The sequence below is a fragment of the Lichenostomus cassidix genome, chromosome 20 (assembly GCF_008360975.1).
Source record: "Lichenostomus cassidix isolate B80296 chromosome 20, HeHo_3.0, whole genome shotgun sequence".
In the NCBI taxonomy this organism is placed as follows: Eukaryota; Metazoa; Chordata; class Aves; order Passeriformes; family Meliphagidae; genus Lichenostomus; species Lichenostomus cassidix.
In genome coordinates this window covers 700,121-711,275 of record NC_139500.1, presented here as the reverse complement: position 1 = coordinate 711,275, position 11,155 = coordinate 700,121, and the positions used below count along the sequence as shown (strand labels likewise).

Here is an 11,155-nt window from a genome sequence, read left to right as displayed (position 1 = left end):
CTCTGTGCCAGCACTGCCATCACCCCTGCCCATGGGCACAATGGGTGACACCAAGCAAGAGACTGTCAAGTCTGCCCTTGGGAATAGGCAGGGAGTGCTGCAAACCCCAGCACTGCTGCAAACCCCAGCACTGCTGCAAACCCCAGCTCTGCTGCAAACCCTAGCTCTGTTTCAAACTCACCCACCAGAGCTCAGTGCCAGGGATGCCAAAGGCTCACACACCCAGCTGAACACTTGCCTGCGGGATGAGGGATGAGGACATGGCTGTGACAGGGTGGGGACAAGCCCATCCTCATGGCCAGGGGCTGCTGACAGCAGCAACATCACCCTCTGAGAGCACTTCAGCTGCTCAAGGAAAACCTCCTAGCGCTTTGATCTGTGCCGGGGCTCCTTGATGTAAAGCAGGCACAGGGCGATGGTGGCTGAGGGATGAACCCTTCAGCTGCTGACTCTGCTGCCCAGGAGGAGCAGGGCTGGCTGTCCTGGTGGCACTGAGCAGCACTGTCCTCACCAGCAGGGCCTGGGGGGCACCTGGATCAAAGGTCATGGTGTTGTGTGCTTTAGGGAACACTTTGCACCCCAGGCGTGGCCACATGCAGTTCTGTGGCACACGTTGTGCCAGAGACCATCTCCTGTTGGTGTTCTCTGGCCCTCGGCTGGAGCATGCCAGGAAAAGCTTCTGCATCTGCGCTCACAGCCTCCCCCATGCTCCCTCCCACCACCCTTTATTTATGGGACAGCTATTTCCTTTCGGAGAGAAGTAGCCAGCAGTTTGAAGTGGCAAAAGGGTTTGAATGAAAACAAGGTGTTTGCTGAAATTGCAGAAGATTTGAAGTCTCGATGGGTGATGGTGTGTGACATCCCAGCCTTCCCTTTCTCCCCAGCAGCCAGCAGGACTGTCCCACAGGCACGTGCCAGTTGCTGTTTTGGCTCCCAGCATGCTCTGAAGACCATTTGAAGGAAACCATTTGCCATCTACCACAGCGTCAGCATTCAAAACCTGGCCTTCAGGTCCTCATCTGACTCACAACTACCAATAACTATGAATTTTTCCAGCGAGTGTGGGCCCCACGTTGCTGCCCTCCAGCTCTGTGGAAGTGATGATGGAAGGTTATTGCTGTAAAGTAAGGTTTAGGTGGGAAATTTAGATTATGTTGATCACAGATAGCAGCTGCTGTAACCAGGGCATTAAACTTTCCTATCCCAGCACTTCTTTTGACATAAAATAATTTCTGTCTTAATTGAATCTTTCTGAATCTTCTGTCTTAAGCTGAATCTGAAGTCTGAGCAAAGGTTATTTTTTATGGGATAGGGAAAATCCCCAAGCTCAGCTCCTCCCATGGCAGCATGGCAGGAAGGGGGCACCTGGCTAAGGGCTGCCCTGGGGAAGGTGGATGTGTGCAGGTGAGGTGTCTGCAGGCTGTGGCAGGTTGAGAATGCTCTGGCCATGGTGGTGGGGGAACTTGGGTGACCAGGTGCCTGCAGGACCCCACAGGCTTCGCAGCCACCTGGACAGGCAGGACATAGGGAACATTTCCCAGCACTGAGGTGCTACCTTGGTCTGGGCTGGGAGCTCTCTGCACCTCTGCGTTTGCTCTGTCACCACCTCAAATGGCAGCAGATGCCTTTATGGACAGAGGAAGGGCTCTGTGAGCTTCCTGCCCCTCTCAGCCAAGTGGCCAGCAGGGCAGCTCCCTAGCCAGCTGCTCATCCCTCAGTCCCTGACATCCTTTCCTGACACACATCTCTTTCCTGCGTGAGCCTCTCGCTCCACTTCCTACTCTGCTTTGGTTTCCACCAAGGACTGTATGTCCTGGAGTGTGTGTGGGAGGAAATAAAAAAGAAATTAAACAAGTAGCTTTCCCTTCTGACCCCCCATGGTCCAAAGGGAGGTGCAGGCTGAGCAGGCAGTGCCTGTCCCCACGGCTGGTCCCACAGGAGCATCCCCAGCATGGACTCATATCCTGCTGGGTGGGGAGAGGTCGTGTGCTGTGGTCACTGAAGGTTTGACACCCAAAATCACTTGTTCCCTGATAATTAGCCTGACTTCTGAGAAGGGCACTGCTCTGCCCTCCCTGCCATCCCTGAGCTGCTGATGCTGTCATCCCTGTCTCAGTTTTAGGGTGGCAGGAGCTGCCCTGGCCACGGCACTAGGATCATTCCACTCTGCCCGCCGCAAGGCCACTCTCTAAAACAACTTTCTGCCTCATCAGGAAAGCGGGAAAAGCGATCAATGGCTCTAGCCCTGGCTTTAGAAAGTGGATTAAGGGCAGTGAATAGGAACTGTCTCTCTAATGAAGTGCTATTACCAACAGGCTAATTGAGTAATGACATAATGCAGGCCCTTGAAGCTCTTTATAACAGGCCATGACTCCGTGCCACAACACACCACCACTTCCTCGCCCTGCCCCGCTCTGCCTCCAGCACATCCCGCAAAGGAGGCTCAGTGTGCAGCACCGTCCTCCCCGAGCAGCCACAGACAAAGTGTCGCCAGCATAACCCTGCGTGGAAAATGCGGAGGTGGAGGGAAACCCGGACTAATTAGCTCGGGAGCCGCCAATCTCCTCCGTGTGAAACGTGAGCCTTTTTATTGGGAAAAGCAAAACAGGCCTCGCATTGCTTTCAGGGAGCCCAGTAAAACAGAAGGTGATCCATACATATGTATGTTATGCTAGATTTAAAATACTTTCTGATGATTTTCTAGGCAGATCTCCAGTAAGTTACGGCACAACATTGCTATTGTGGAGCGGTCAGCACAGGCTGGTGGTTCCCTCTGGCACCTCTCACTGTGGAGAGGACACCAATCACTGCTGGGTGAGTCCTGGTGGCTCTTGTGCCAGTGTCCATCCTCAGGTAAAGAAATAAACACCTTGGCGTTCTGGCAGGTGGCTGATGCTTTGCTGGGGCTCAGTGCAGTCCTGTTGAGGCATCCCCCCTGTCCCCTTGTCTTGCTTGGGGGCAGGCAGGGGACACTCTCTGGGAGAGGTGATGCCCAGAAAGGCGAGTGCAGACAGTGCAAGATCACAGTGATGCTGCCGCCCAGAGCACCTGAATCCCCAGGGAGACATCACCTGTATTTTAGTCCCTCCAGCCTCACATCTCCTCCCCGGGTCTGCCTGGCTCCCTCCTCCTGCGTTTGCTCTGCTTTGTCTGCATGGGAAGACTTGCACCTCCCCAGCCCCACGCTATCAGTTCATCAACCAACTAAAGATTAATTTGAGATTATTGCTCATGTCAATAGCCCAGAGGCAGAAAAACAATAGCTACACCTGCAGCTTGTTTGCCAGCCCCGTTCCTTATGGCGAGCTGTTAATGGACAGAGGCTTTCACCGGGGCTGCCTGTTGACAGGCTGAGCCCTGCCCCGGCACCTGCTGCCCTTGTCCGGCCAGGGAAAACCTCACACAGCTTCCCAGCCTCCTGCATCGCACCTGATCCCAAGTGGGAAACCTGTGCTGTCTCTGCTGATCACCCCACAAGCCATCCCAGCTTCTGCCACAGAGCTCCAGTCATTCCCTTCCCCAAATCAGAAACAGCCGTCCAGCGATTGGCTCCAATGACGAGCCTTTCCCTGGATTCTGCCCGGTTTCTGTTTGTTTGTTCAGCGTTCTCTAGCTAAGGTAAGAGCCAAAAGAAGAATTAGGCTGCTACACTTTGTAGGGGCTGAGCTTTGGCCATCTTCTCTGGGGGCTGCATGCTCAAGTGCTGGAAATGCTCCTGCAGCGGCTCTGGGGGATGCAGGAGATCACAGAGTCACAAGAAGAAAGTTTCTATCAAATAGGTTTGCAATGACAGGAGAAGAAAGTGGAAATTCTTTTCCTTTCTACTGCCCTGGAGGTAGGAGGAGGCATTCTGGGGAGCCCCAGAGCTCCTCTTCACCCTCACAGCACAAGGGCCAGGTGTGCCTCCTGCCTGTCCTTCAGAGAGATGAGGAACTGAAAGGGGTAAAAAGCAATTTTGGGAACTGCAGCCCCCAAATGACTGAGGACATGAAGCTTAGCCTTTGCAAAGGTGGCTGTAATCTTTCTGCTTCCCTTCTCATCCCCTCTGGGATGCTCCAGATGCTTACACAGACAGGACACGATGAGTTCAAATGGTGGCACGGAAGCCTTCAAGCCCTTTTTAACCCGAAATCTCCACACGGGTCTGCCCCAGGGGGCTCCCGCGGCGGGGTGGCTTTCCCAACACCCTTAATTCTACATCGGGTCAGAGAGGGGGGATAACACTAGTCCTCTCTGGGAAGAAAAGGCACTTTGTGGTTTCCCTGGAGCCTTTGAAAGGGCTCCAGGAGCTGAGGGGACGTACGTGCTCGTTTAAAGGTCCCGTGGAGTTCGGTGGAAATTAAACAGCGGAGTTCAAACGCTCGACGCCGAGGCTGTGGCACCGCCCGGGGAGCGCGGCAGCCCCGCGCCGGCACCGCCCGCACCCCGGAGCGGCCAGCGGGGCTCCGCTACCTGCCGGGAGCCTGATTGAATCGCGGCTTTTACGAGCGCTGACACCGTAATCTGTTACAGATGGTCACACAAGGTGGTCACCAAATGGCTCCTCCGCTCATCGCCAGCTCCCCCCGCCCCGCTCCCACCCCAAAGCGCAGCCTGGCTACCTGGCTGAGCCCGCGGGGCTGCGGCTTTCCGGGGAGTTTGGCTCCTGGGGCACTAAAGCTGAGAGGGGGGGAAGCTGCTGAGGCTTTGCCAAGGACCTCAGGCTTCGCTGAGCAGCGCTGGGTGAGCACAGGGGACCGAGGGCAGGGCACCGCGGCGCTGCTGCCAGGGCTGCTGCTCTGCGGGTTTCCTCCAGAAAATGACTTGAAAAAGCAATTGCGACTCATCCTCAGGCCCAGCTCCGGGGTGCATTTCTCCATCACAGAGCCCCGAACGTCTGCAAGGTCAGAGAAAGCCCAGAGGGCTTGTCTGCAGCCGGCTTGAGCTGCACCCAAGGGTGTCCTGGCCATGGTCCTCAGCCCTCTGCTCATCCCAGCATCCCTCAGGCAGAAAAAAGTAAATACTTCTGCAGTAAGAAATTGAGCAGCTGGTCAGAAAAGGAGAGATCTGGAGCACATTTATCACTCTGCGATGGGACAGCAGCTGACCCAGACCTGGGCGACACCTGGGGCGGTCTGGGGCACTGCCCCAAGGGGCGGGACATCATCTGAGCAGCCGTGTCCCCAGGGCACAGGGTGTTGGGCAGGGCAAGAAGAAGATGCAGCAGCAACCCGAGTGCCAGTGGGCTGTGCTTTTGTGATTCAGAACAGGCAGCATTTCTTTTTTCCAGTGTTTTAAGGCTGCATTTGTGTTTGAATGCCAGCGGGATTTGTCAGCCGAGCCTAGGCTGCTCTCCACCCGGTTGATACCTTCCCTCTAAAAGCCTGGCGTCCCAGCCAGGCGCTGGACAAAGCCTGGAACACAACTGAGAGCAGCAAAGCTCGCTAAGGAGGAGGTTTCTCACAGCTCTCACCGCCGGCCTGACCAATACTAGCTGAAGCCCATTGAGAGGGAGCTGGCAGGGATCCCCGGTGGGTGCAGTGCGGGGATGGAGCAAGAGCCTGAATGGCACGGGAAAGGGTCAGGGTCCCCATGAGGGGACAGGGGACAGCCCCGGCACACGTGGGCGCGGCAAGGCACAGCCGGTGCAGAGCTGATGCTGCTTTCGGAGCTGCAAAGCCAACCCCGGCTGGGGCTGCTGCTCCCAGCGCACCCACTCCTCCACCCTCCTTTCCAGCTCCTGCAGGTGGTCCCTTCTCAAAACGCGTCCCTTTTCCCCGCCTTTTTTATTTTTTCTTTTTTTAACTATTTAGCTGCTTTTGCGGCTCCAGGATTTTATGGATGGAAAGCTGAAAGTAATTAGTGCCCCTCCCCCGCTTCCTGTTGGGAAAAGGAAGAAAAGCACACACAAGAGCAAACCCAAAACTTCCTGCCCTGCTTAATAATCGAGTAATGAGTCCAACTCGGCTGGGAAAGTCAGTTTATACCGGGTGAGCTCTTAATTAAAGAAGGGCCGAGCAGCAGCTCTGCTGACTTTTACAGCCACACACATCTTCCTGCTCTGAACAGCCCCTGGGAGAGGCGCAGGGAGCCGGACGGCCGCGGGCTGGAGGGGAACGAGAGCTGGAAGGGCGAGTGATGCCCTTTTGTTCCCTGGTTGAAAGCAACGGCCGGGAGATGGCACTGAGGAAATACGGAGAGAGAAGGACAAAATCCCAGTCCCTGGGGGAAGCAGGCAGCAAGCCTGGTTGCAGCCTCTGAAGCGCCCCAAATTTGGAGGAGGGCGGGAAGGGGCAAAGCAGGTGGTTCGGGGCATCGGGAGTTTCATGATGGAAATCCCAGAGGCAAGTACTGGGGGTAGGGCACAGCAGGTGCCCTCGGTGCCCCAGGTGAGGGACAGCCATGCACGCTGAACTCTGCGGTGACAACAGCACGTGTCGGCTCTGCTGCCACACCACCCACATCGTGTCACCCACCCTGCTGCTGGAGGTGTCCTGGGGAGGCTCGGGACGCTGCCGAGAGCCAGAGGCAGCTCTGCCACCCCAGAGGGACAGCGCCCTGTGCTGCGGCACGGTCCTGCTCCCCAGGGAGCGCTCGGGGACACGGGCAAGCCACGCGTGCTCCAGCAGCTCCGTGGGGATGGCAGCAGCCACCCGGGGAGCCTGGGAGGGACAAGGCAAGGTCTTGTGCTTTCCCACAGAGCCTGGGAGATCTGCCGCACCCCCAGCACTGCACAGCTGCCCCAGCCCTCTGGCAGGAACTGACTCAGCCTGACTTCTCCTCTCCCGAGAGGCAACTGCTCCAGATTCCCTCCTGCAAATGCCACTTTCCAGTCACCTGCAGCCAGAGGCCAGGAGCAGCAGGTGGGAGGAGAGCTAAACCCAGCACGCTGGTCTGCACAGCGCTCTCCCCCTCACAGCTGCATATTCACCCAAGCACCCACAAAACCCTATTATAAATTAACCATTTTATTGAATATCAATAAACTGTATATAATTATATAAAAAGTTTCATCAGTACAAAATTGTGGCACAAAAATATAAATACCAGTGTACCTTTGAAATGTAAACATCCTCTTTGTAATGATTCCATGAAAACAATGTCCAAAGAAAGATGCATTCAGGAGGCACCTGTCAATACCCATAAATAGGGCTTTTGGCACACACCTGTCGATGGACAGCCTTGGGACAGGCCACCATTGTATCAGCTGACAAGTGCCTGCTATTAGTCACAGTTCTCTTGAAAAGCAGTTGTTAAGAGTCATATTAACAGGTGCTTGAGTGCATAGCTGCTCTGTAAACAGGGCTGGGGTTTGAAATGGCTACCCCTGCCTTTCATGGACACTGTTAATCTCGCAGGCATTGCAAATTGTCATTGTGCTGGGGAGAAGCAGCTGCTTCACAACTACTGGGATACTGTATTATTGCATAGTTACACCTTCTACAGGCGGGGTATATACACTCAGGGTGTGGGGGAGAGCATTTTGTCCTTCATTAAAAAAATATCGGTTCTTAAAAGTTACCAAGTGGTTACGGTGTCAAAAGACAAAACAAAACAACCAAATTCAACACAAAAGCCCCAACCCCCCAAGCTACATGGTCGCAGTGTTCGATAGCCACACGGGGCCAAGGGTGCAGGTCCAGCCCTGCAAGGTGCTGAGTGCCTCTGGCGAGGGGGGCACCTGCTGAGGGGTGGGGCAGGACTGTGCCCCCGAGCTTCACACAGTCAGCACTGAGTCCAGTCCTGCACCCCCAGATGCCAGCATGGAGAAGTGGTCACAGCACCGAGCCTGGCTGAGTTCGAGAAGTGTTTGGACAATGCTCTCAGGCACACGGAGGGGTTCTCGGGGTCTCCTGCAAAGGGTCAGGAACTGGACTCGATGATGCTGATGGGTCTCTCCCAGCTCAGCATATTCTATGGTCAGGCTCTTGAATTGCACTGGCAGCACCAAGTGAGGAGTGTGAGGGTCTCAAGGGCCAGAGTAGCAGCGTCCAGCCCGGTGCACACTGCAACGGCAACGGAGGAAACTAACTCCTACAGAAACTAGTTATAATATAGGTATTTGTGGTGTGAGAGGCCACGGGAGTGGAGTCCTCAGCGAGAGCCAGAGCAGCCCGTCTCCTCATGCTTGTGGAGCAGCGACATGCGGGAGAAAGTCCGGGAGCAGGTTTTGCATTGGTACTTCTTTACATCTGAATGGGTCTGCAGGTGGGCGCGGAGATTAGAGCGGTCAGCAAAGGCCCGGTTGCAGTGTGTACAGGAAAAGGGCTTTTCACCTATGGGACAAAGAGAAACGTTCCCAATTAACCAGTGCATCAACACATGGGGAATATCAAAGAAGGAACCATTCATTAGCCAAAGTTTGTGCAGAGCACAGTGAAAAGAAGTGCTGGCTGTTATTGTTCGGAGGGAAAGCCGGGTACGTACAGCATTGCTTGGGGGAGAACTGCCAGCTCGGGAATTGTCTGCTCCCAGAAAAACCTCTCCTGAGGCACGGAAAATTAATGCTAGAAACATCGGCAAGCAGCACGGCAGTTGCACATTACAAACGAAGACATGATCCTCGTCTCCTGCGCAGAGCCAAGCGAGGAGCTCCCAGCAAGGCAGGAAAGCCGAGCGCTGTATGTTAATTATATCATAGCAGGCAGCGGCTGCGAGGCGCCAGCCCAGGGTGAGTGGAGCTATTTCCTCTGCCGAGCCCCGCGCTCCCCCTTCTCCTGCCCAGCTCGCATTGAAAAGCCTGGCCAGGGCGAATTCCTCCCAGAAAGACTCTTTTGGAGGAAACAAATGTGTATGCTCAATTTGGAAAGCACAATTAAGTCTACCCGGCTTCCTTCAGCCATCATCTTTAGTACGTTAAGAGGGTGTGAAATCAGTGCCAAGTCACAATTACATCGTCCCACAGCCCCACAAAGGATGCTCGGGAGATGCTTTGTCGGGGCGGCCGTAGCAGCAGGGTGGGCTGCAGCTGCGCACCCGGAGCAGAGCCAACAGGTGCCTCCAGCACCTGCCCACAGGCCGAGCCGAGCCGTGCTGGGGCACATCCCGGGCGGAGCCGGGCTCATGGCCGCCTTGGGGGTGGTGGGTCGGTGGGCAGCTGCGGCTGAGGCTCTGCCCTGGCTGGGAGCCCTCGGTGAGGGCAGGGATGGATGCTTTGGGGATGGCAGTGCACAGGACAGAGGGCTCCAGCAGTCTCAGCATCTCACTTGATGACAATTTGGTGATGCATGTGCTGTCGCTGGCAGGCTGGCTCTGCACTCACAGCAGCAGCACAGATTTACAGGCTGGGCCTTGACCCTGCTCTCCATTCCAGCCAAGAGGATATTTAAAGGACATTGTAGAGAGATGTGCCAAGGGGGTCTGGGAAGCCCTTATCGCCCCAGATAACAGCCGGCCCGCCGATTCGCTGGGGGCAGTGGAGCAGGGAAGCGGGAGGTGATAAGGGAGGGAGGGAGAGGGACAAGAGGGAACATTACCAGTGTGTGTCCGGATGTGGCCCTGCAGCAGCCAGGGCCGGGAGAAGGCCTTCCCGCACATCTTGCAGACGCAGGGCAGCGTGTGGCTCCGGATGTGCATCTTGAGAGCCCCCAGGCTCACGTACTCCTTCTCACAGTACTTGCAGCTGAAGGATTTCCTGGCCTGGGCGTCGCAGTGCAATTGCTTGTGCTTGGAGAGCCCGGCGAAGGTGGAGTACGCCTTGGCGCACTGGGCACAGCGGAAGCGCTCGGCGGTGGCGGGGGCCGAGGCCGGGCTGGGGGGCCCCGAGCTCTTGCCTTCATCCTCCTCGCTGGAGAGCGCCGTCAGGTCCAGGGCGGGAGCCGCGCCGCCCGCAGCCTCGCTGCCCGGACCGCCAGGGAACAGGCTGGACAGCAGCCCCGCGTCCCACACCAGCGGCGGGTAGTAGGCGCCGGGGCCGAGCACCTCGGGCGGGGGGATGACGGGCAGCGGGCACGTCTCGTACAGCAGCGGCGCGGCCAGCACTGCGGGAAGCGACGGCGGTCAGCGGGGCCCGCGGCTCCTCGGAACGGGGGCGATGGGACCCGACCCTCCCCCGGTGGGACCCCAGGCCATCCCTTGGGCGCCCCGCGCCGCACCCGAGTCGCAGAGGCAAAGGGACCCCAGAGTGGCAGCCCGCCCCGGGCGAAGGGGACAGACCGACCACCCCGCACAGACGCCGCGCCCTTGCCCGTCCGGCCGCGAGGGATGGGGTGAAGGGAACCCCACGCTCCCGCCCACTGCCGGCATGGGGAGCTCCCCACGCACCCCATGGGCAAGCCCCTGGTGCCACCACCCACCCCAGGGTGCCAGGGAGCGGCTCAGCATTCCGGGACACAGGGGATAGCGTACCCAATCTCACACGAGACGCACAAAATTAAAAAAAAACAACCAAACAAAAAACAACAAACAAAAAAAACCCCAAAACCAAAAACACCCAAGGCAAATAAACGAAAAGACAACTCCGCAACCCTGCGAAAATTCGCTCAGTCCCAGCCCGCTCCTGCGTGGAACCCTAGGAAGATCTCGCACCGGCGCCCCTCTCCCCACCCCGCAGAGCGCCACACGTGCACGGCCCGTCCTGTCCACGCACCGGCCTGACTCTCCAGCTCGCTGTAGTTGGGCTTCTTGCTGGCCGAGAAGTGCTTCTTCACCAGGAAGGAGCGCGGCATCTTGCAGCCCCGGTGCCGTCGCCGCCACGGGGCCGCGGTGCTGCCGCGCCCGCTGATATGTGCGCGGGGCCGGGGCCGGGGGCGGGCGGTGCGGGCCGGGAGGGCGGTGCAGGGCCGCCCCCGGGGGCTGCAGCCAATGGGCCGGGCGGGGGGGGCGGGCACGGGCAGGTGTTGGCCCCGCCGCCGGGGGCCGAGCCGAGCCGAGCCGTGCGGATGGAGCCTGGGGGTCTCTCCCGCGCTGCCCGCCCGGTGCCGGAGTACGAACTGCTGATGCTGCTGCCCGTGCCGCTCTCCGGAGCGTTTCCCGGTGCCGTGCTCTCCGCGGGTCCAGCCGGTGCTCCGGAGCGGGGCGGAACCCTGGACTGACCCAGGACCGTGCCCGACCCGGGCAGACCGGCCGCAGAGGGCTGGTGGAAGGGGCTGTGCAGGGGGTGATCCCCGGACCTCCCCGCTGCCTCTTTCCCCTGCCCTGAGGCTGGGCACTGCGCTGCAGGGTGGGACAAGCCTCC

At 57.8% G+C, this 11,155-nt stretch overlaps 1 protein-coding gene across 1 annotated transcript; it reads right to left on the bottom strand.

Moving 5' to 3' along the window:
• Nucleotides 1–6,931: 6,931 nt before the first annotated feature.
• SNAI1 (snail family transcriptional repressor 1) lies at nucleotides 6,932–10,714 on the bottom strand. The gene is made up of 3 exons (XM_085079120.1): nucleotides 10,568–10,714; nucleotides 9,456–9,959; nucleotides 6,932–8,255 (listed from the first exon to the last, which is right to left on the bottom strand). The coding sequence occupies exons 1-3, from the start codon at nucleotides 10,644–10,646 to the stop codon at nucleotides 8,074–8,076; spliced, it is 765 nt and encodes a 254-aa protein (XP_084935246.1). The 5' UTR covers nucleotides 10,647–10,714; the 3' UTR covers nucleotides 6,932–8,073.
• Between the last annotated feature and the right edge of the window lie 441 nt (nucleotides 10,715–11,155).